Consider the following 25,750-nt stretch of genomic DNA (forward strand, 5'->3'; position numbering starts at 1 on the left):
TGTGCAGATGAACGCTCTAATACTAGTTTCAATCCCAAGCTGAAAATGGAAATTTTCCTTAAAATATTTGCAACTTTTTGTTCAGTTAATCTACCACTGCATAATGATAATAAGCTAGAAAACAGGTTAGTAATTTTAAAAAAAAAAAACAACTTTTAGAAACCTTGTACAGTGGATTCCAGTTGATTGCTGCAGCCACTTATTTGGGACAACTCTTAAAGAACAAAGATTATTGAGAAAATAGCCAAGATTTCCTTTGTTTATTTGGGACACTGTGCCCCTTAATTAGGATAGGAGACTGTTCCCAAATAGTTTCTAACTCTTGCTAGTTGTGTGTACTCGTGTGGTCATTAGGCACTACACTGTGCTTAGAGTGAGCAGTTTGTAAATAGCATTAGTTCCATGTATTTGTGTTCAAAAAGCAGTGATTTTTGTTCTAAATTGAATATTTAGTGTATTCTCAAAATATACACTATACAACTTTGAGATTAGTCATCTTGCAGGCAAAGAAACACCATAGAACCCTTTCAAAGAAAAACCCCACAGAACCAAGGACACTAAATGTGTGAAGAAAGGAACAAATTGCACAAACAACAAGAAGAAAAAAACAAATGACACACAGAACATGAAACCACGGAGTCCACAGCCACGAGCTGCCAAGGCGAGTGAAGCTGGTCCATGAGCTAAGTAAGGGCTGTGGTAACAGCCACCGAGTCGATCAGTTTTTGTCACTGATTGTTGGCAAGAAATGAGTAAGACAAATAAGAACGGTTTTGCTCACTGTGGTTTCAAGCATTCAGGGTTAGCGATGTGAGAAATGGCTGGGAATGAGAAGTAAACTATTTCACTACTTTGGTGAAGAATTTGACGGTATTGAGTGTTAGATTGAAGATGAAAATTTGGAGGATGCAATCATCAAAAGCATTGTATGAAGGCAGCCAAATATCTGTACCAAGTGTCGGTGCTGATTTTGTTCATTTGCAGTCAATCAAAAGTGTACACTGGATGAATTATTTCATTGATAGCTATTGGGAACTAGTTTTTATAGTACTGTAGTGGCGATGGTGATTATCTAATTTGTTCTCTGTTTCATTTAAATACCTCATTTGGTTCGCAGAATTTACTTTTAAAAATCTTTTTAACCACTTCTATGAAACATCGGCTAATTGGGGCAGCTGCTTAAAATGTACTGGTCCTGATATGTCCCAATTAACAGGAATTCACTGTATTTATAATCATCCGACATTGATTGGCCTTAACATTTTTTTCTGCTCTCCTACCATTTTGTGCATTTTTGATTTTTTTTTTCCCTTTTATGCTTCTAGGTTCCCTCCTAAAATATCATCATCATGTCTCCGACCTCATTGTTTTCAAAATCGAGATTGCTTTCTGCCGTTTGGTACTTGTATCCATTCCATCTTTCCCCCTTTTCATTGGCATCTACTTTCATCTGTGTGGTTAGACCACTGTAAAAATGAATGTTTTAAGTGATTGTACAGTTTCCTTCTGGAACAGAAAAAGAACAGTTTTGGAGTAACAAACTTGCATTTAGATGCCCTCCATAGATGCTGCCTACCCTGCTGAGTTCCTCCAGCATTTTATATGTGGTGCTTTGGATCACTAAGGTTATATTTTCAACATTATCCAAAGTTAAATTCAGAAAAAGAAATCCCAGAATAGTCTTTCATTTTCAAGAAAATGCTTGAATTTGGATATAGAAGCTGAATTGTTGCAAACCATATTATGAAAGTCTTGTGTATCACATTTCTTAAGTTTCCATTTATTTCAGTAAAAGACTTGAATATAAATATTCTCATTAGAGGACATTCTATTTTATCTGGTGTAAAATGATCCTCTTAAAGATGAGATACTTCTCCATTACAGCTGTCACTGCCTGACAGTCATGGGACAGAGCAAGGATAAGTTTCCTTTTTAGGTTCTGCATTAGTATCAGTACTGAAATATGAGTATCAAAGCCAGGAACCAGGTCAAATTCTAGTCACAATTTCATTTCTGGTTTGGAGAGCTAAATGATCTTACAGCTGCCTTTTATAAGTGATTAACCAAGTCTATTTACAAGCAAAATGGAGACAGCATTTTATCCTACTGATTCTTGGGTTTCACAGACACTGGCTCTTGACTAATAATCAGTTCCAAAGGCACAAGATAGAAATTTGTTTCCTACATTTTACTGGCTGCAGAGTGACTTGGTGTGTCATCCTGACACTGCTTTTAAAAATAAAAGCAGATAATGCTCGGAAAGTTCAGCACAGAGGGTACTGGCCCTTTTTATGTCCACATTTCAGTAGAACCGTGGCTCTGTGAGTAAACAGTGTCTCTTGTGTTTCAGATGAGAGAGATTGATAATGGAGCCTCATATGCATATTAGATACTGCAACTGCTGCAGACATCATTTGAATGGAGTTGCTTTCACTGGAATGATTTTCTAGTGCTATGGAAAATCCTACATAAAATTTATATTTCCAATTTGTGGCTGGGTATATTAAAAAAACATCTGACAGTTCAGCATGTTCAAGATTTGGTGGTGCGAGACAAGCAGGTCATCTGAAATGTTGGATATTATTGCTATTAATATCCAAACATTCTTTTTTTTTGGATTTTCAACTGACCCCAATAAATTAACAAGGAGAATGAGAACAAGGGCCCGAGTGAGCTGAAGGGATGTGTGGCAAACTGCACCTGGTGAGCCAGATGCCAGACCATTGAGATTTTTGAATAGTTGAATAGCACAATAAAACTGAGAAAAGAGTACTGTTCTGCTGTACTTGACTGTGCCTATCTTAAGTTCCCAGTACTTCTTTGTTTTCATTGTTGAGAGCTGTTGTTTTAGACCATTATCACTTTTGCAATCTTTTGTATTGTTTACTGGATTAGGTACTCAGTCTGAATTTAAAATATGCGACTCAGTGTATTAATTCAGATAGTGAACATTGCATGAATACATTAGTTAACATTATAGGAAACTTTTCCTTCTCTGCCTCCATAAACCCTTTGAAATCATTGAGGGCTTCATCATTCTTTGCATCAAAAATCTCCAATGTTTTTGTCTTTGTCCTATTGATGGATAACATATTTATATTTGAAAATGACAGCAGATTCACTAATCAATTTTCTTGCCATGCAACACACACAAAATGCTAGAGGGACTCAGCCGACCAGCAGCATCTAGGAAAAGAGTACAGTTGATGTTTTGGGCCGAAATCCTTCGGCAGGCCTGATTCAGTTTTCTTGCCAGTTTTAGATTTTCCTCCTTTTCTAGCCCAAGAACAAGAAATGGTTTTCTACAATTTTCTCCTTGCTCTTTAGATACTTGATACAGAAGGAATGTCAGAGAGAACAAATATTGGTACTGTTTTGTCATGTTATTAATCCAAATGTTGTAAGTGCTATTTGACTACTGTTTGCTATCAGAGAACTACTCTAACAATTCACTCCACCGTAGCCATTATATTGAATGATTCTCTTGCCCCAAAAATAAAGATTTCTTCTTAGATCACGTGGAACATGAATGAAAGCTTGCTATGTAACTTTAGTTACAGCACAAGTACTTGACACTTGAAACACACAATCATTGGTAGCATTGAGAGTAGCATTATAATTGGGAGAGCTGCTCTACAGGCTAATAAAACAAACATGGTCAGAATTCTACTCAGAATCTTGCCATTCAGGGAATGCCCTAGAGATTTCTGTATCATCATCCTTAGCTATGTCCTGTCCTGTTGACTGGATGGGCTTGCCATAGGTGGAAGTGCATTGGAAAATGGCCAGAAGGGGATGAGTCTGCAATTAATTGCAGATCCCATGAAGTAGGATTGATGGAGAATAGATGCAGTGGTTCAATACAGGGCATAAGGTGCCCTGTATCACTAGCACCACAAAGTTGTCTACCGACATGGTCTGTAATCTCAAGGTAATCCATATCCTTCAATCATAATGCTCAGTGTAGCATGAGCAACAAAATTAAAGCTGCCAGACTTGAGGTTGTATGATGGATGTGAAAGTGTAAAAGGAGCATGGAAAGCATAGGTCAAAAGTAGCAATGTTCCACAATACTTGTGTTCCAATCCCATTTCTTCAGAGAATTAAACAGTCTGGTTCGAATTACAGAAATATTCAAAGTCAAGGCTTGACTTTAAGTAGCAGATACAATTATCTAGCAGTTCTGTGGCATGAATGACTCCTTCCATCTAGAGAATCAATCTAGCTCTCTTTTGAAGTTCAGCACCACTGTTATAGATTAGTACCGACCTTTGGTACCAGCTGCCTAACTGGACCGATCTTATAAATATTGTGGCGATGAGAGCAGTCAGAATGGATATTCTGTGGTGAATAATTCCATTCCCGTCCCAGAAATTTTTCCACAAATCTATGAGATATTTCAGCAGTCTAATGAGATATTCTCCACTTGCTTGGCTGAGTTCAACTTCAGAAACCCTCAAGAATGGAGCTACAGCCATGACATTTGATTGGTATGAAGCATACCATTTTAAATATTTACTTCCCTCATCAGCAATGCATGTTTTCTTTTGATGCACTTCAGCAGCTAGCCAATAGTTCTTGACTGGCACCTCCCACAGCACAATGTCTACCAAGTAGAGAAAGGACAAGAAGTGCTTAGAGTACCATCGGCTCCATCTTGAATCAGAAACATAGTGGTGCATCTTCAAAGTCAGTGTATCCAAATCTTGAATACCTTGCATTATTGCTGGCCAGCCTTTACCACATGGATTAATATTGATGGAAAATAACCAAAAATGGAGAGCTGATCAGCAGATCTACAAAGGTGGTGCTGGCCTTTTTTGAGACAATAGTGAATATAATATCGGCAGGGCTGTAGTAATAATGAGTCGTGTAGGATAACAAATCCACGTGGAGTGAGTTTCTGGGAATCTGAGCAGGATACAGATATGAATGCAGAGATCCTACTTTGGTTCTTTTTGGAACGTAGTTATGGTAGTAGTAGAAGCAATACCAGGGCTATAATTTACCGAACGACTAGGCAGAATATAAATTACTAAGACTGTGCTAGGAGAATAAATGGGCATCTAAGAGCAGTGCACAAGTGATGGTGTTTGAAGTTGGGCAAAATCAGATCAGAGAACAGGATAGAAACTTTTTTGTAGTACTAATATATATCTTAATTGCAGCATATTTAATCTAATTGTAATCTACTTTGGAGAAAATGTATTGATGGGGGAAAAATTAGATACTGCAACTGTATTGCTGCCTTGTCTGAATACAAATAAGGTTGAAAATTGCAGTGGGCTCTGTCTGATTGCATTGCAGCATGATAGCATCAGAAAATTGGAACAATGCCATTGCTGTCAGGAAGCCAGCAATTAATAGTGCGGTATTACCGCTATAGAGAATGATTTCCATTATACATTACTACCAAGTGTGAGTGAATAAAATGTAGCACAGGAAATAAGGTTAGGTTGGACAGGCAATACATTAGATATAGCAAGATTTTTAACTCTGGGTTATCACTGAAATCCACAATAATATGTAAAAACCATTTGTGGTTATTCTTGCAGAGTGCTTTAATTTTGGTTTTGTTTTTGACAGGATCCTCAGCAACAACAAATTAACTGAGTTGAAGAATAACTCATTTGCTGGACAAAGATATCTGGAGAGATTGTAAGTAGTAATCTTTAAAACATGTATTCAAAGTTCAAAGTACATTTGTTATCAAAGCATTATACAACCTTGAGATTTGTTAAAGGCAGCCACAAAACAAAGAAACCCAAAGGAACCTGTTTTTTTTCAAAAAGTGTCAGACACCCAAGGTGTGGTGGGGCTGGGGGAACAAAAACTGCGCGTACTCTCAGATAGGCATGTGAATTGTCATTTCACAATGGTTTCTGAAACTAAATTTGCTTTCTAAAAAAAAATACTCCTTTTTTAGGAACTCCAAGCTGCAAAGACAAATTTGAATGAAGTTATTTTGTACTTGGCATGAAATGAATTTGCATCTAAAAATACTTGAACGATTTAGTGTAGAGTAACTTTCAAAATTGCTGGTGTAACAGATAGCAAAATATCAAGTGGTATACAGCATTGTCGATTAGCATTGCAGCCACCTGGAATTAGCAAAGTAGGATTACTACAATCAATTGAACTTATTACGCTTTAAAAGTTTCTCGGATACAGGTATCAATTATAACCAACGTTTCAATGACAAACTGCCATCTTCATCAGGGAGAAGAGTTTATTAATATATGCTGGGAAAGCACCAGATCCTTTGTCATTAGACTTTATTTGGTACAATGCTTCTGTTTTGGGAATATCACTTGCCAATTTAAAACAAACAAAAGCAGGTGTGAGAAATTATTCAAGAAGGTTTGTTTTCTTTTAAGTAAAAGACTTGACAGCTGGTAATTGTGAGCAAGGCTTTCCAGCTGTGACTTTAGTTATAGACAACAGAACATCACCTGTGCCTTGAAATGTGTCTTTTGGTTGTCAGCATCCTCATCCTCAACAAACATGCTTTTCCACCTCCTTCCACCAAGTTGTCTATTCACGCCATCAAATTTGTAACTAACTCAACTGTACTTGTTTAGTTTTTTGATGTCTCATCCTTTAAAGTTTTCTTTCCAAGTCTTCTGCTCTTCAAAGAACCCCAGATTTCATTGCCATGTTTGGTCTCCTTTTTCACCTTTTGGTTCAGTCGTGAGTAGGCGGTGAAATGATGAGAATCATTTGTGTAATGTTATTCACTGTTTTGAGGTGTAGTGACAGGTTCATGAAACACGCATTGTCAAAGCTGAGAAAAATCGACATTTCCACAGTATTATTATAATCACTAGCATATTAAATTTTTATTTTGCCTGCCAGATTCCCTTTAAAAATTCTTACTTTGAACTGTATTTTCAATTAATATATGCAAGAAATGGAAAGTGATACTTATGAAGTTATCAGCCTTAAGTGACGGTGGTGGGAGAGCTTTCAGGTGATTCTAAATGTGGCATATACGTTTGTAGGAATACAGAAAACCTACAGCACAATACAGGCCATTCGGCCCACAGTGCTGTGCCGAACATGTATGTTCTTTAGAAATTATCTAGGGTTACCCATAGCCCTCTATTTTTCTGACTGGCCGACTGGGGTGGGGGGGGGGGTGCTGTTCAAGTAGGGTTAAACTCACCTCAACGTGTCTTTTACAGTTAGGGTTGCCAACTTTCTCACTCCCAAATATGGGACAACAGTAGCAGTCAAATCCTGGGACACTTTATCCCAGGAAAGACTACCATGACCATGAAGCTTTGCGCGGGCACCTGTGTGCGCATGCGCGTACGTGCCGATCTTTTTCCCCCACACATCAGTTTTGCCTTCATCTTTCTGACTACACTGTACATATATTATTTCTACTTTATATAAGCTGTGTATTTATCATATCATTCCTGCTTTCACTATATGTTTGTTATTTTTGGTTTTATGTGTTATTTGGTATAATTTGGTAAGTTATTTTCTGGGTCTGGGAACGCTGAAAAATTTTTCCCATATAAATTAATGAGAATTGCTTCTTCGCTTCTCGCCTCTGTCTATCCACATGATCAATGCCTCTCATCATCTTGTACACCTCTATCAGGTCACCTCGCATCCTCCGTTGCTGCAAGGAGAAAAGGCCGAGTTCACTCAACCTATTCTCATAAGGCATGCTCCCCAATCCAGACAACATCCTTGTAAATCTCCTCTGCACCCTTTCTAAAGTTTCCACATCCTTCCTGTAGTGAGGTGACCAGAACTGAGCACAGTACTTCAAGTGGGGTCTGACCAGCGTCCTATATAGCTGTTTAACTATAACTCAATCCCACGGTTGATGAAGGCCATTGCACCATATGCCTTCTTAACCCCAGAGTCAACCTACGCAGCAGTATTGAGTGTCCTATGGACTGGGACCATTGATCCCTCTGATCCTCCACACTGCCAAGAGTGTTACCATTAATACTATATTCTGCCATTATATTTGACCTGCCAAGATGAACCACCTCACACTTATCTGGGTTAAACTCCAACTGTCGCTTCTCAGCTCAGTTTTGCATCCTATCGATGTCCCGCTGTAACCTCTGACAGCCCTCCACACTATCCACAACACCCCCAACCTTTGTTTCATCAGCAAATTTACTAACCCATTGCTCCACTTCCTCATCCAGGTCACTTATAAAAATCATGAAGAGAAGGGGTCCCAGAACAGATTCCTGAGGCACACCACTGGTCACCGGCCTCCATGCAGAATATGACCCATGTACAGCTACTCTTTGCCTTCTATGAGCAAGGCAGTTCTGGATCCACAAAGCAAGGTCTCTTTGGATCCCATGCCTCCTTACTTTCTCATTAAGCCTTGCATGGGGTATCTTATCAAATGCCTTGCTGAAATCCATGTACATTATACCTACTGCTGTACCTTCGTCAATGTGTTTAGTCACATCCTCAAAAAATTCAATTAGACTCGTAAGGCATGACTTGCCTTTGACAAAGCCATGCTGACTATTCCTAATCATATTATGCCTCTCCAAATGTTCATAAGTCCTGCCTCTCTGGTAAATTGATGGAAACAATCCAATCATTGAAGTAAGACTCATTGGTATGTAATTTCCTGGACTATCTCTACTCCCTTCCTTGAATAAGGGAACAACATCTGCAACCCTCCAATCCTTCAGAACCTCTCCTGTCTCCATTGATGATGCAAAGATCATTGCCAGAGTCTCAGCAATCTCCTCCCTCGCCTCCCACAGTAGCGTGGGGTACTTCCCATCCAGTCCCAGAGACTTATCCAACTTGATGCTTAGCAAAAGCTCCAGCACATCCTCTTATCTTAAAGTCTATGTGCTCCAGCTTTTCAGTCTGCTGAAAGTCATCCCTATGATTGCCGAAATCCTTTTCCGTAGTGAATACTGAAGCATATAATTTGTTTTAATCCCCAATAATATACAATTAGCGCAGATGGATTTTTACATAGGTTTAGTACAGTTGTGGTGAAGAAGTAAATGCAAACCACATTTGTTTGGTCAAAGTGAATGCTCAGTTTCTCAATGACTGACTCAATCTAGAAAAATTGCAGAAACATCGTAACATTAAGCTTGGTTGGTTAAATAGTGCACTGTGGTTAGTGCATAGGTTTAATGAATGCAGTTTATTCTAGACATGGTGGAAATGGATACGCAAGCTAATTAAATACTATAGTTGGCAAATTGACAAACTATTAGCAATCTCTTAATGTCTCAGCTATGTGATCTGCAACAAATTGCTTTATTTGCCGCTCACTGATCCGTCATGTGTTGGCTATAACTTTGAGTATTTTGTTTCACCAGAATACTCTGAATTGACTGGGGGAAAAATACTTCACTTTTTTTGTTTTATGAGGAACATTATGAAAGGATAAAAGGTCAAGCAGTTGAAGCAAGCATGGTAGAGTTGGATCCTAGGAAAGGGCTACCCCAGATTGTCAGCTGTAGATTTGGTGGGCGACCAGCATTAACTTCAGATCTTTGTCATTTCCTTCTGAGGATAAAACAACAAAGTCAGAGAATCTCCACTGAAGTTCACCTCCTTGAGTTCTTGCATTTGACTTTTTCAATTACTAAGTGTGAAATGTTGGAAATTATTGACAATTATTGATAAATTTCAATGTAGTTACTGTTGTAGGGCTGGCTTTGGATACATGAAGAGTGAGAACTGTGAACAGTACAGTTTACAGTAGTACTGTAAATTGAGGAAATGGTTATGAAGGTGGATAAAGAGCTTATTGAACTAAAATGTTAAATCTTTTAATCTCTAATGCTACTGTCTACCCTCAGCATTTTTGTTTTTATTTTGGAAATACTGTTGCAATTTAAAAATTTCAAACCAAATGAATTAAAAATAAATTAAGAAATTTAATGATGTGAACTCTTAAGACATAAAAAAATTCTTCCTATTAGTAATGTGGGGAATGGTTGGAGTGCTGTATTACACCACAAAGATTGAAAAAAGTAATGTCATAGAATATTGCAATTTCATTTTGCAGTCATTCTCCGCATTACCAATAGCAAGAGCTCCATGTGTCTGAAAGATGAAGAACATCTCCAAATTCAGTACCTGATTTTTTAAAAATATAATTGTATTGCATACTTTAATGCATGTAGAGTTGTAAAGCATTACAGCATAGAAACGAGCCCTTTGGTCCTCGAGTGCATGCCAAATTATTCTATTATTCAGACTAGTCCCATCAACCTGCACCTGGACCATAGCCCTCCATATCCCTCACATCCATGTACTTCTCCAATTTTTTTCTTAAATGTTGAAATTGAAGCCACATTCACCATTTACACTGGCAACTCATTCCAGACTCTCACCATCCTCTTAATGAAGTTTCCCCCGATGTTCCCCTTAAACGTTTCACCCTAAACCCATAACCTCTACTTCTAATCTCACCCAATCTCAGAGAAAAAAGCCTGCTTGCATTTACCCTTTCATCCTCATAATTTGTATACTTCTGTCAAATCTCCCCTCATTCTCCTACACTTCAAGAAATAAAGTCATAACCCATTCAACCATGATGGTTTGCATCTAAATTGAAGGGAACCAATATCTTGGCCGGGAGGTTCGCCAGTGCTATCTTGAAGGGCTTAAGATAGTTTGGCAGGGAGATTGGAACCAGAACACCAGGTCAGAAAGTGAGAGGGTGGAGAGGAAGGTAGATTCAGAGCTAGTAAAAACAGGAGGAGCAAAGTAATAGATACCATGGGATGAATAGTTTGAAGTGTGTGCATTTTAATGCTGGGAGTACAATAAAGTTGATGAACTTCAGAGCTTTGATCAGTACATGAAACTATGATGTGGCCATTTCAGAGACTTGGTTGAGAGAGGGGCAGGAATGGATGCTTTATGTCCCAGGGTTTTGATGTTTTAGAAAAGATGGGGAGAGCTGGGGGTGTTGCACTGCTCAACAGGGACAATCTCACAGCTGTGCTCAGAGGGCGCATAGTAGAGGGCTCGTCCACTGAGTTCATATGAGTAGAACTCAAAAATAGGAAGGGTGCAATTACTCTGATGCAATTATGCTATGGATCCCCCAGTAGCCACCAGGACACTGAAGAACAGATAATCAGACAGACTAAAGAAAGTTATGAAAACAGTAGTGTTGTTGTCATGGGGGACATCAACTTCCCAAATAAAAACTGGGACCTTGAGTGCAAGAGGTTTAAATGAGGCAAAATTTGTTAGGTTCATCACGGAGTGTTTCTGAAATCAAAATGCAGATAATCCAACAAGATGAGGGGATGTACTGGACCTGGTGTTGGATAATGAGCCTGGCCAGGTGATCAGCTTTTCGTTTGGGGAGCAGATTGGGAACAGTGACCAAATTCCGTAAGTTTTAAGATCGCTGTTCATCAGGATAAGTATCGACCTTGCGGGAGAGTATTAAATTGGAGCGGGGCAAATTAGGAGAGCATTAAGCAGGAACTAGAGAGAGTTAATTGGGAACAGTTATTTTTGGCTGTCCACATTTGACATGTGGAGGGTGCTTAAAGATCAACTGCACAGCCTACAGGACAGGTATGTTCCAGTCAGGAGAAAGGGCAAGGATGGCAAGGTAAGAGACCCTTGGGTGTCGAGAGAGGTGATGAATTTAGTCAAGCCAGAAAAGGAAAAGCATGTAAAGCTTTGGAAGCTAGAATCAAGCAGGGACCTTGAGGATTGTAAAGAAGCCGGAAAAGAACTCAAAAGGGAGTTAGAAGAGCCAGGAGGGTCTGTGAAAATCCTTGATAAGTAGGATTAAAGAGAATCTCAAGGCATTCTATACAGATATCAAGAGCAAGAGGATAATAAGGGAGAGGATAGCACCACTCAGATAAAGAGAGGGAACATTTTCTTGGATGTGGAGGAAATGGGTGAGGTCCTTAATAAATAACTTGCATCAGTATTACTAAGGAAAAGCATGTGAAGGATAGGGTGATTAGTGCTGAGCGTATTGATAATGCTGGAGCTTTCTGAGGTAAAGAAAGGTAGTGTTGAGCCTTTGGCTACGTCCACGCTACGCCGGATAATTTTGAAAACGCCGGTTTCGAGTAAAAACGACAGGCGTACACACTAAGCGTTTTTCAAAATATATCTGTCCACACTAACAGGGATATTTGGGCGAATCTCCTCTACTGGGCACGCGCAGGACACAGAAAACAAGCGAAGAGGAAACTGTATACTTAGTGCGTGTTTGTCCAGTTACAGAGTAGAAAAATTTCAAAGGAATTGCTCTTGGCTCTCGCGCAGGGGGACATAAAACTAAAAAAAACAAATACTGGAGCGTATGGAGGCAACCGACAGGGAGTTCACGGACAGTATGACCCGGCTGACGACGAACATTGAGAAACTGACTAACTCTGCTGAATTAATAAAGCATCTTGTTAAATGTATACAACATGTCTGCATCAGTGTTATCTTGTATTTCTATACAATGTTACATTAGGCTGTTACACATATATTGTCAGAGAAGTACTTGCATAAATAGGTAAACCACCTTCATACAAGCAAGGACAGAAAATACGGCAAAGTGAGTATACTTATTTATTCAGTAAGCTATGGGTCAAAGTACTTGGTGAGTACATTTCTAACTCTTCTGGCTTCAGTCTCATTGCCGTCTGTTCTGAAATTGTTAGGTTATGTGGGGGGTTGCGTTCAAGAAAACAACGAAATGCCGCACTGCGGCCATCTGTTCCGGCACGTCATGGCAGCGTTTTTAAATAGTCAAACAAGCTCACTTTACAATTTAACTCTCACGCCGTTCATACCGACTGCGGGTTATAACAGCCGTCCGGCAGTGCTTGTGTAGTACGAAGCAGAAGTAGAAAAAGCATTGTTGCTGTGTTGTCATGACAGCGTTTTTAAATCTCTCCGTTTATCCTGTACACACTACAACAGATATTAGGCGTTTTCAGACTTATTCACTCTGGAGACCATTTCTGCAAATCTCTGTTTTCGGGGGATGAAAACGCCGCTTTGGTGTGGACGGAGGGTCAAAACGAAGAGAAAAAGCTTCGTTTTCAAAATTATCCGGCGTAGTGTGGACGTAGCCTTTAATGAATGGTAAGAGAACAGATTGCTGGGGCCTTGACTAATATCTTTGTGCCCTCTCTAGCCACCGGTGATGTTACAGAGCACTGGTGGGTAGCTGATGTTGTTCCATCATTCAAGAAGAGAACTAAGGATAATCCTGGAATCTATAGTCCAGTGAGTCTCATGTCAGTGGTAGGGAAGTTACTGGAGAGTTTTCTTTGGGATAGGATTTATGAGCGCTTGGAAAACCATGGCCAAATTAGGGAAAGCCAGCTTGACTTTGTGCAGGGCAAGTTGTGTCTTACTAATTCGAGGCATAGAGGAGTAGACAGCCAGTATCATTTTCTAAGGGTTGAAGTGTCTAATACCAGAGGGTATGCATTCAAGATTAGAGGGGTTGATTTCAAAGGAGATACGAGGGGCAAGTGTTTATTTTTACATAGAGTAGTGTTTGCCTGGAAAGTGCTTCCTGGGTGATGGTGGAGGCAGATACATATCGTTAGAGAGGCACATGAATGTGAGGGCAGTGGAAAGGTAGGCAGAAGGGATTAGCTTAATTGGCCATTTGATTACTAAGGGCCTGTTCCTGTGTTGTGCTGTTTTATGTTCTTTGTCAATCTTTCTCTTTTACTCAGATCCTCGAGTCCCTGCAACATCCTTGTAAATTTTCTCTTCGTTCTTTCAATCCTATGCACTCTACACCTTGTATTCCAAATTAGACCTCATCAACATCTCATACAACTTCAAAATAGCATCCCAACTCTTATACTCGTACTTCGATTTATGAAGGCCAACGTGACAAAGGCTCTCTTTACCACCCTTTCTACCTGTGTTATCACTTCCAAGGAATTATGGATCTGTATTCCCAGATCCCTCTACCACACTCCTCAGTGCCCTACCATTCACCATGTAAGTTCTACCCAGGTTTGTCCTCTTAATGTGCAAGACCTTACACTTGCCTGCATTTGTTGCATGTGTCTATATTTAAGCAGGCAGGGATTGGACAAGGGAAGGAAGTACTTGTAGGATCAGGATTAGACTTGAATTCTGTGAGGCAAGAGTGAGTCAAATCTGTTTGGCAGGATGGTCCTCATTGTGAATCTTGTCGGTAGAAATGGGCTGTGCAGGATTATGTGTTTGAGGCTGGAGGATGTGGAGGGAAGGTTTCCTAAGGAAATGAGGTTTGTGGTCTGGAAGACAATAACTTGTTTGGTTCTGAGAGTTGACGTTCAGTGTCTGAGAGTTTGAAATCAATGCTCTGTGAGTGATTCTGTCCACAAATGTAGCTGTACTTTCCTGTTACAGCCAGTTTGAGGTTTCGTTTCAGTCTCTAACTGCCGTTTTTTTTTTAAAGCAATTAAGTTGTCAGGTTTAGTCTTTACTCATGTGATCTGTCCTCGCCACAATCTCACTCTCCCCCCCCTCACCACAACTTAAACATACTTATCGTCTTTTCTAGTTCTGATTTTTAAAAGTCTGTGACTTAAAATGTTGACTCCTTCTCTCTCCTAGTTAACACTGCTTGTTTGCTCAACGCTTCCAGGATTTTCTGTTATTGTCTAGGAAGGTATTGAATATTTTGGATCTGCAGTAATCCAGACAAATGGAAAATACTGGTGAATTTTTTTGAGATTGCAAGGTGCTTAGCTTCTGACCTCCTCTTGCAGCTGCAGTATTTGTGTAGCTGTTCCTGTTGGTGTTGTGTTCTGTGGTGGGCCTTGGACTCTTGATGTTAATGATTCTTAGGGTGGGGGAGCAGTCTACCATGGTCAGGACATTAAATATCACAGATGGACTCTCTCTCCGTGGTGATCACTGTGTCTGGCATTGATGTTACTTGCCGCCACATCCCAAAATTGAAAGTTGTTTACAACATGGACGACTTCATTTTAAAAAGTTGAACAATCATTAACAAACACTTCCAATTCTGATTTGATGAAGAGTCATTGGTGAAGAGCTGAAGATGATAGGTACAACTACCTGGTTCCAAGCAACTTTTTCAGTGATGTCCTGGGGCTGGGATCACCTTAACAGCCATAGTTCCTTTCTTTTGCAGGACAAATCATTGAATTGTTTTCCCCTTGATGCGTGTTGATTTCCATTTTACCTGGGTTCCTTAATCCTTGGTCAAATACTGTCTTGATGTCAATGGAAGCCCTAGTCAGCTCACCTCAGGAATTCTTGGTTCATGTTTTGGTCCAAGGCCATATTGAGGTGTAATGGAGGTGTAAGGCCGTAATGGAGTGGTGCTGATGAAAATCAAGCTTCGGTTGATTATTGGTGATTAAATGCTGCTCAATGACAGCTTTATTTTGCTGTTGTTTGTTAAATTGAATTTATCTTGCTTTTTGTAAGGACGACAAACTTCCCCAGGGCTGGGTAGATGCCAATGTTATAACGATGATACTGACTATAGAACTTGGAAGTAGTTTGTGTAGTAGATCATGAACACATAAGTCCACACAAAATTATTAATTTTATTCCATTCTGGGTTGGTCAATGAGCTGGAATAAAAATACAGACAACCTGTATTAGATCAATTAAAACCTGAGGAGTAAGTACATGTAAAAAATATTCACTCCCTTTGAAGGTTTTCATTTTTTTTTACAATATTGAATCAGTCAGTGAGTTAGTGGGTGCTGAACCGAATCTGGGGTTGGCGGTTATGCACCTCCATCTTCTTCGATCTTGCGATAGCAGCGAGTACAGCCTCTCCTCCAGTTTGTTCTGTTTGGCCGCCTTGGCACCGCCCGCTGCCGTCCCCGCTGAACTCGAACCCAAACCCAAGGCCATGTCGGCCTCCAGCCGCGGCCGCTTCTTCGATCTCGGCCCTTCCTTAGGCGGAGGCCTTGGGCAGGTCCGGACACACAGTGCAGTGCCCAAGTTCATCATATCTCTTCTAACTAGGTACATAGCATACGATTCGTAGATATGTGGTGAGGCTTTAATCTCTTCCACGGAAGATGGCCGTTGGCTCACAAGGAGCTCATCCGCCCTTTGTCAGATCTTGTTTTTTTTAGTCCTGCTGGGTGACCTCACACCCTCTTCACCAGACTAAGTCTGGTGGGGAAGCCGGCCCAAGTTGCCGACCACTTGACCACAGCCACCGGCCGAGCGACAGGCGCCCACCCCCCCGCCGAATCTCTCCGAGCGTCTGGCGCCCGACCGATAAAATGTTGAATCACAGTGGATTTAATTTGGATTTTTGACACAGATCAAAGAAGAAGACTTGTGTCAAAGTGAAAGCAGATCTCTACAAAGTGATCTAAATTAATTACAAATATAAAACACACAAAATAATTGATTGCATAAGTATTCACCCCCTTTAATATGACACACCAAGTCCTCATTGGTGCAGCCAATTGGTTTTAGAAGTCACATAATTAGTTAAATGAAGATCACCTGTGCGCAGTTGAGGCATTTCAATTGATTGTAGTAAAAATGCACCTGTATCTGGCAGGCCCAACTGCTGGTGAGTCAGTATCCTGGCAAAAACTACACCATGAAGGCAAAAGAACACTCCAAGCAACTCTGTGAAAAGGTAATTGAAAAGCACAAATCAGGAGATGGATACAAGAAAATTTCCAAATTGATGTATATCCCTTGGAGTACAGTTAAGGCAATGATCAAGAAATGGAAAGAATATGGCTCAGCTGTAAATCTGCCAGAGCAGGCCGTCCCCAAAAACTGGGTGACCATGCAAGAGATAGGCCACCAAGAGATCTATTATATAACTCTGGAGGAGTTACGAGCTTCAGTGGCTGAGATGGGAGAGATTGCGCATACAACAATTGGGTGCTTCACCAGTCACAGCTTTATGGGAGAATGCAAAGAGAAAGCCACTGTTGCAAAATACTCACATGAAATCTCAGCTAGAGTTTGCTAGAAGACATGAGGGAGACTCTGAAATCAGCTGAAAGAAGGTTCTATGGTCTGATGAAACCAAAATTGAGCTTTCTGGCCATCAGACTAAATGCTATGTTTGGTGTAAGCCAGACATCACACGTCATCAGAAACACACCATCCCTACCGTGAAGCATGGTGGTGGCTGCATCATGCTGTGGGGATGCTTCACTGCAGCAGGCCCTGGAAGGCTTGTGAAGGTGGAGGGTAAAATGAATGCAGCAAAAGTCAGGGAAATCCTAAAGGAAAACGTGACGCAGCCTGCAAGAAAGCAGGGAGAAGATTTATTTATTTTCCAGCAAGACAATGACCTCAAGCATAAAGCCAAAGCTACACAGGAATGGGCCGGCTGGTGGCTTAGTGGCATCAGCGCCCGAGTTCGAATCCAGCTGGCTCCCCTGCATGTTTTCCATGGGTTGAGCGTCGAGCTAGCAACTCAGCCTTGTAAAAATAAGAAAGTCTGCTAAAACAAAAGCCGCCATGACGGCATCCCGATGACTCCACTTGGATTTAAGGGCTTTCTTCTTCTTCTTCACAGAGGAATGACTTAAACAACAAAGTTAATGTCCCGGAGTGGCCAAGTCAGACTCCAGACCTCAATTCAATTGAGAATTTGTGGCTGGACTTGAAAAGGGTTGTTTAATTGCAATCTGACAGAGCTTCAGCAGTTTTTTAAAGGAGAATGGGGAAAAATTGCAGTGTCCAAATATGTAAAGCTAATGGAGACCTATCCACACACACTCAGGGCTGTAATTGCTGCCAAAGGTGCATCTACTAAAAACTGACTTGAAGGTGGTGAATAATTATGCAATCCATTATTTTGTGTTTTATATAACCATATAACCATACAACAGCATGGAAACAGGCCATCTCAGCCCTTCTAGTCTGTGCCGACTCTTACTTTCACCCAGTCCCACTGACCTGCACTCAGCCCATACCCTCCTATCTGTAGTTAATTTTGATCACTTTGTAGAGATCTGTTTTCACTTTGACACCAAAGTACTTTTCGGTTGATCAGTATTGGGGTGGAGGTGGGGGTGGGGGAGGGGGAGAAGCCAAATTAAATCCACTGTGATTCAATACTGTAAAACAATAAAACATATCCTCCGGGGTGGGGGGGGGGGAGAATGCATTTTATAGGCACTGTAGATTAATTAACATCTTGAGCATATGTCAGTCAAGAAGGAATAAGAGTTGGAAAGAAACTGAAATTAAAACTTCTGAAGGAAAGATTGGATAGCTGGAGAATTATAGTCTGCAGCTGGCAAGTTCAGAACAACTTCTGAACAAAGCAAGTGAATTGAATTGCTTTAGTAAAGGCAGATACATTAGGGACATGTAAGAGATCCTTAGATATGCATCTGAATGAATGTCAAATGTGAAGCTATGTGGGTGGGAAGGGTTAGATTTATCTTGAAGTAGGTTAAAAAAGGTCAGTACAACATTGTGGTGTGTAGGGCTAGTACTGTACTGTATCTGTTCTATTTTTATCATGTGTACCAAGATACAGTGGAAAGCTTGTCTTGCATATTGTTCATGCAGATCAGATCATTTCACAGTTTATTGAAGTGGAACAAGGGAAATAATGACAGAATTCAAAATAAAGTGCAGTGCAAGTAAACAATAATGTGTGCAGTCATCGTGGGGAGATTGTAAAGTTGTGTCCAGCTTATCATAGCTGGGAACTACTCAGGAGTTTGCCAACAGTGGGTCAGAAGCTGTCCTTGAGCGTGGTGGTATGTGCTTTCAGGCTTTTGTATCTTCTGACAGGTGGAAGAGGCAAAGAAGAGGGACTGCCTAGGATGGGTGGGGTCTTTGTCTAAACTCTCACTTCCACAGTAAAGTAGCCAACATAATCAGAGTCCTTGGAGGGAAGACTCGTTTCCATACTGCGCAGAGCTGTGTCTACAATTTCCTGGAATTTCTTGCTGTCATGTGCCGAGTAGTTACATACTGTTGTCACTGAATGTAAATTAACCAAAATACTTACTACAGAGGCCTCACTCGTCTGGCTTGAGCACACACTGCCCAGTCACCCCCCTCCAAACCTAACTCATCTGTAGTAAGCAGAGATGTCTCTGGCAGTCTCACTTCAAAGGCCTTACTTGACTACAACTGCCCCAAGCTATCCTTGCCTGGACATTGTCTTTAATCCTTGCCTTACTGCACCTTTCAGAATACCAAGCTATTATGCATCCAAGCAGGCTACTTTTTCTGCTGCATTGATTAAAGCTGGTATGGGCCGACTGGGACAGGCCAAATTTCTTTAGCCTCCTGAGTAAGTAGAAGTGTTGTGAGCTTTCTTGGCGTGACGGCAAGGTAGTCAGATTAGGGCAGCATTGGTGGTGATCACTCCTAGAAATTTGAAGCTCTCAACCCGTTCAACCTTATCACTGTTTATTTAGACTAGAACATGTGTTCTGCCTCCCTTCCTGAAGTCAGTGATAAGCTCTGACATTGAGAGAAAGCTTTTTATTGCAACACCATGTTACTAAGCTCTCTATCTCAGTCTCATTGTTGTTTGAGATATAGTCCCACTATGCTGGTGTCACCTGCAGAATTGCAGCTGGAGTTGGAGCAGAATCTGTCCATGTAGTCCTGGGTGTACAGGGAATAGACTAGCGCCAGTGTTTAAAATAATCATGGCGCAGGTGTTGCTTGTGTCCTTACTTGCTGTGCTCTGTTGGTCAGGAAGTCGACGATCCAGTTGCGGGGGGGGGGTGCGGGTGGTGGGTGTGGGGAGGAGGGTGTTGACTCCCATTGTCCAGAGTTTGAGATGGGCTTTCTTTGCAATTATAGTATTGAATGCAGAGCTGTAGTCAATAAACAGTTGTTTGAGTGTAGGTGTGTTTTCTGTCCAGATGCTCCAGAAAGAGAGAGCATCCATCATAATCTGTTTCATTGGTAGGCAAATTGCAGGCTGGAGTTGATGCATGCAATGACCAGCCTCTTGAAGCACTCATGATGGTAGATGTCAGAACCACTGGGCTGTAGTTGTTAAGGCAAATTTCTTTGATTTTTTTTAGTTACCGGGATGCTAGTGGTCTTAAAGCAGATGTAGGGAGAGGTTAACTATATCTGCAAAGACCCCATCAGCTGATCTGCACAGGATCCAAGGACTGTTTTCATAAACTGGTTGCAAAATTGACATTGGTTAGGATCTCCCTTCATTAATATGCACTTATTTTAAATAACAAACAAAGTCTTTCAGGAGTGGTTAGTATTCCACAGAGTGGCAATACTAATTTTTAATCTGAATCATAAATCATCTATGGTATCTCAAAAAAAACAGTTTATGTGCATCAAACAACATCTCAAGAAAAATCTTCACACTTGTTTCATATATTCTCAGCACACATTTGCAGGGTGAGTCAAAAACTCATTTGCTCAGATGTAACTAACTTTTTCTCTCTTTTCCCCCTTCAAAATTTCCATGACAAATATAATTTATGTATACATGGTAACATTAATTTTTAGAACTGGCTGAAATGGGAATTTTGCTTTTTGGGTTTCCTGTTAAATGAACCTGTGTTGTATGAAAGTTAATACTACCTTTCAACACAAGGTGAAAACCTTTGAAATACTACTGTATGTGGTTTAAAAAGCTAACATTTATCCAATACGAAATATATATTCAGGACCAAAGAGGTATGAGAATACAAATAATAGTGCTTCAAACTGATAAATTTGAGATGTGAAATATTCATCAAAAATTATTGTTCTTTTTTACAGTTTTAAAAAATTTATAGCATAATTTTTCAGAGGGATAATCAAATCAGGGATCTATGGCTAAAGAGCTAAACATGATTGCTGTTTTTTTTATTGAAGGTAGAATGAAATTACATTCCTCCAGCATTTTTAATTTCCTCTAGATAAATTGTGTAATAGACTTTGTGAATCTGAAATAGCAGGCATCAATTTAAACATGGTTTCAACTTCAGTAATTTTTATTTTGAGTTTATATCAGTGCTTGGAAGGAAACTTTTTCATTTGTTGTTAAATTTATTTATTTATTGAGATACGAAATGGGCACCTCTGGCCCTTTGAGTCACACAGCCCAACAATCCCCTGATTTAATCCTAGTCTAATCACTGGACAATTTACAATGACCAATTATCCTACCAGCAGGTACGACTGTGGGAGGAAACCGGAACACACAGAGGAAACCCATGCGGTCTCAGGGAAAACGTGCAAACTCCTTACAAGCAGTGTATGCGCACTTTCTGCAAATTAAGGCTGCATTTAGCTGACTGGCAATGTTTTGACTTAGTCTTTCACTTTCCTCATATTAATGTTTTTATATACAAGATAAGTAAATAGTAAATTATGTTTCCTGATTCTAGCTTCTATGAGGAACAAAGCTGTGCAGCTTCACCCTTGTCAAGCACAGTGGAACCTTGCATCATTTGAGTTGATGACCTTTCATTTTTCTAAACTATTGAACAAGCCTTCATAATCTTTCCTATAAAATAGGAATCAATCTTGTGAACCAATGCAGAATAGCCTCCAAAATAAAAACAATCCAAAAAGAACTTCATCCTGAATTACCTGATGGATTTGTTTCTTCTAATTTTGGTCATTAACTCAATTGAAAATATCCTTGTGTTAACAAACTTATCAGATCTCTCATAAACTCAAAACTCTATTAAGCTATGTCTTGCCTGTTGGAAATTTTTCTTTTTAGTAAATCTTTCTTTTCAAAAAGAAGTTATTATTCTTTTTCAAAGCCCAAACCAACTGTCTTTCCTGAACCTAGACATTCAACAAAAGTTCGCACACACAAAGTTAAGTTAGAATCATGGCAAAGAATAATGTTCTTGGGCCCTTTGAGTCCATGTCCTTTCTTTGAACAGAAGCCTATCCAATCCCACTCTCTCATTCTTATCCCATAGCCATGTAACTGGATTCTCTCAAATACCTATCAGTTCTCTTCAGAAAAACTAGGTTCTTTTTTCTTCTATTCTTGTAGATTGGGTGTTCTCAGTTGAAGTCCTCTAACTTTTCTACACATGCCCTTGTTCGGTTTCTGTCCTTTGGTATTTAATAAATAATTGACTGGGTACAGTTTATCTCTATTGTACCATGATGATCATGTACACTTTTATGCTATTTACTACTGTCTACCTTTGTTTTGGGGAAAATGGCCTCTGATTTTCAAGTCTAAACATAAGAGAAATCCATAATCTCTCAAACTATTCAGTTAATCTTTAGAAAGAGTGTCAGCCTCATGTGTACTGATATAAACTGGTTACAATAGATTAAACTTTATAAGTGTTCTGTGTAACCTCGCTGTGTTTGTAATCTATTCATCAATTAGAGCCTTGGAACTGGTGTACTGTATATTATCAACCACTTTCAATGTTTCTTGCCCCTTTCAAAAATTAGTGCAAAATCCCTCTGTTTCTGCACACCATTTAACTCCTCACTCTTTTGGTAACACTTCTATATTATCTGCCAGCCTGTCCTCATCTAGTTGATCTACATTGGCCTTTTCACTGTTTACCATACCTCCAAATTTGGTGTTGACTGAAAAGTTTTGCATTTGTTGCATGGATCCTCCTGTAAGTGATCTGAATATTTAAAATGTGCATTGGTCATCAGGAATATCATTGTTCACCACACTGCAGTATCAAACACAATTACTTATCACAAGGTTTTCTGTCCTTGAGAATTTTTTTGATCCCCGCTGTAAATGAGCCTAATTCCATCCTACTCAATTTTGCTGAACAGCCTTGTATGTGGGATTTTGTCAGATGCTTTGTGAGAAGCCATATAGGTCCATCTCCTCCCTGTCATCTGTCCATTACCTCTTCAGAAAATGTAAGTTTAGTCAAGCCGGATATGCCCTTGCTAGAAATTCTTTATTAAGTCAGATCTTTCTGATAATTAATTTTATCCTTGATTATTGCTTCAAAACACTTCACCATTGAGGTTAAACTGACTGCTCTGCAATGCCTAGCCATCTCCTTTTTTGTAACGAGTGATTCATTTGTAATACCCCATGGAAAATGTCCTGCATCAAGAAAGATCTGGAAGATTAAGGTCTGTGGAACTGCTCCCAATTTAAACAGCTGTCTCTGTAGGTTTGTGAGGAAGACATTGCAGGGTTGAGATTTGTCTTTTTTCATTTTATTTTCGAAATGAGTTATTATTATAAAAAGAGAACCATCACACAAACTACACTATATTAATTTCTTGCATATTTTAATTCTCACTTTTTATTTAAAATTGTTTTGCTATAGATTAGCTGGTCTTTATTTTCATATCAGATTAGAAATCAACTGATTTAGGAACAGTCTTCGATAATTCTAAAATGTATTCCTTGTGGCTTGTAAAGTTGTTCAATAATGAATAATAGAGAACTGGGTTTACGGGAAGCAATTTAAACATGACTGCAGTTGTTTCTAATCGGCAATGACATATTACTGCTGATGCTCTGATATTATTTCAAGCATGCTTGCCTTGAAAAAACAATGAAAACCAGCAGAGATATTGCAATGTGTGACATGCTGATACTTAATCTACAGTTACTTATAAGGAATTCTATTTGTGAAAGCGGTGCTGTTCAAGACAAGCAAGAGATTTTCATTTCTGACTTGCATCTTGATGTATTGTGCATCCCTGTTCAGAATAAAAATTATTCTCATCAAAGAATTTTACCTTGGTATTCAAGTGAAATGAGCAGTGATTTAGCAGTTGATTTGCTTTTAACTATATTGTTTGCCCATCTCCTAACATGGTATCTTGGCAATTGCAACTGTTCAGTTATGAAATAGTGTGACTTTCTGTGGTTTATAGCACCACGTCTGGTTTTCTGGTTTTCCTGCAAAAGGTTGAGCAGAACTAGTTTGCCTTCTGCTAACAATTTTTCAGTGTCATTTGCAAATTGCTGGGATTATTTTTGTGTTGTTGCCTTTTTGAGGATCAAGTTGAGTCAGCGTTCCTTTCCTGATATTTTGAAGGAAATAATTAGTGCGAAAGAGCCTTGAGCCACAGATTTTCCCATTTTATTATTCACTCAATCTAATTGTGAGAAGCTAGAAACAGAAATGGATCAAAGCATTTGCACGTTGGTGACGGTGGCCATTTGTGACCCTAAACTCCCAGTCTTAACAGTGATTTATGAACAATGAATAAGTGACAGAAAGGGTGTGTAATACGCTAATATTTCAAGATTGTTATTTCGCTGAATGACTTGAAAAGATGTGTTGTAATAAACCCCTGAGCTCCAGAGTTTTTCATTATTTGACTCGCCTCTGTCCATATGACGATGTGATACAATATGAAACCACATTCTATCTCGTACATAAGAAATAGAAGAGGGAGTAAGCCAAAGAGCTCTTCATATTTTCATCTTCATTCAGTGAGATTCTGCCTGATGTTTTATCTCTGTACTGATTTTCTGTGCTATCCATAAACTTCAATTCCCTTAATATCCAGAAATCCATCTCAACTATACTCAACCAGTTGGCTTCCATAACATTTTTAATTGAAGAATTGTAGCGATTCACAGATTTCTGAATGAAGAATTTTTTTTCTGTTAACTGTCATGAATTGCCAACTCTATTTTGTGACTAGCCAGTAGCAGCTAACATTATCCTTGCATCTTCCTTGTCAAATGATGTAAGAATTGCATGTGTCACAGATCTAAAAAAAAACATGATAAATAGATTTTAAATTGGGTTTAAGCTCTACTCAGGAACCTGAACGGCTTATTTATTCTGATACTCTTGTTCAATGTCTGAGCCTCAAACAGAATTTCCGCATCGTTAGTCTTATATTTTGTTCTTGAAATATTTCACCATAGGGAAGGTGTTGTGCAGATGCTCTATTGTTGCACACTGAGAGAGGTTTAATCTTACAGTGGAGAAGTTTAAAGAAAGCATCTTTCTATAAAGCTAGATGTACAAGATTTCATTGCTATGAGTTAAAGAAGAGCAGGTATTTATTAGTGGCCAACAGTTTGTAAAAGTATTCAGTTGCTGCTTGATTCACTTCATTTGGCTGGCTGGCATCCTGACTTAATAATAGTAATTGCACTTCAAAATATCAGTGTATTACATATGATAACCTGAAACAGAGATGAACATGTGCTGTTTAATTCTTTCATCTTTCCGCCATTTGTAGATAAATGGGACAAGTTTTCAGATGACTGAATGTTTTGTAATGTTAGTTTATACATCCTTTAAGTTGGTTTTGTGGTCTCAGAACAACAATGCAGCCACTTTCAGATGCAGTGTCTTAAGCTCATTCTTAAATGGACAACTCGGTGAGCCCAGATAATTAGAGTTTTAGCTATTTTAATTAAATTCAAATTTTAATGCTTTTAATTTATTTTTGATATCTGGATAAGATCAGCCATGTTTATTAATTCAGATTGTGTTTTTATTATTGAATAATATTTTAGACACAAGAAAACAAAATTTGACAATCCAACAGATTTAAAGAAAACATTGCTGTGGCCTGCCCAACTAAACACAGGATGAAGCAGCTTTTAATTACTATGCTCCACATATCTGGAATAACCTTCCAGATGATCTGAAGTCTGCCCCAACTTTAAACTCTTTTCAATCGAGGCTTAAAACTCTTCTCGGTAACTTTTAATTAGAATCTCCTGCACTGTAACTTTTATTTCTTTATTTTTATGTGATTTTATTCTCTTTATATTGTCTGAAATTTGTTGATTTTTATATTTTTTCTGTAAAGCACTTTGAACTGCCTTGTGTTTAAAAAGTGCTGTACAAGTTAACTTGCCTTAACTTGCCTTGTGAAAATGGAAAGTCATGTAGTTCTT

The 25,750-nt window shown here is 39.3% G+C and overlaps 1 protein-coding gene across 2 annotated transcripts in view; it reads left to right on the forward strand.

Moving 5' to 3' along the window:
• adgra3 (adhesion G protein-coupled receptor A3) overlaps nucleotides 1-25,750 on the forward strand; it is a 127,374-nt gene that overhangs the window by 39,522 nt on the left and 62,102 nt on the right. For both annotated transcript variants that reach the window (XM_072252959.1, XM_072252960.1), the window contains exon 2: nucleotides 5,587-5,658. In XM_072252959.1, the coding sequence (XP_072109060.1) occupies nucleotides 5,587-5,658 (72 nt within the window). The remainder of the gene's footprint in view (nucleotides 1-5,586; nucleotides 5,659-25,750) is intronic.

The sequence above is a fragment of the Mobula birostris genome, chromosome 3 (assembly GCF_030028105.1).
Source record: "Mobula birostris isolate sMobBir1 chromosome 3, sMobBir1.hap1, whole genome shotgun sequence".
Lineage (NCBI taxonomy): Eukaryota > Metazoa > Chordata > Chondrichthyes > Myliobatiformes > Myliobatidae > Mobula > Mobula birostris.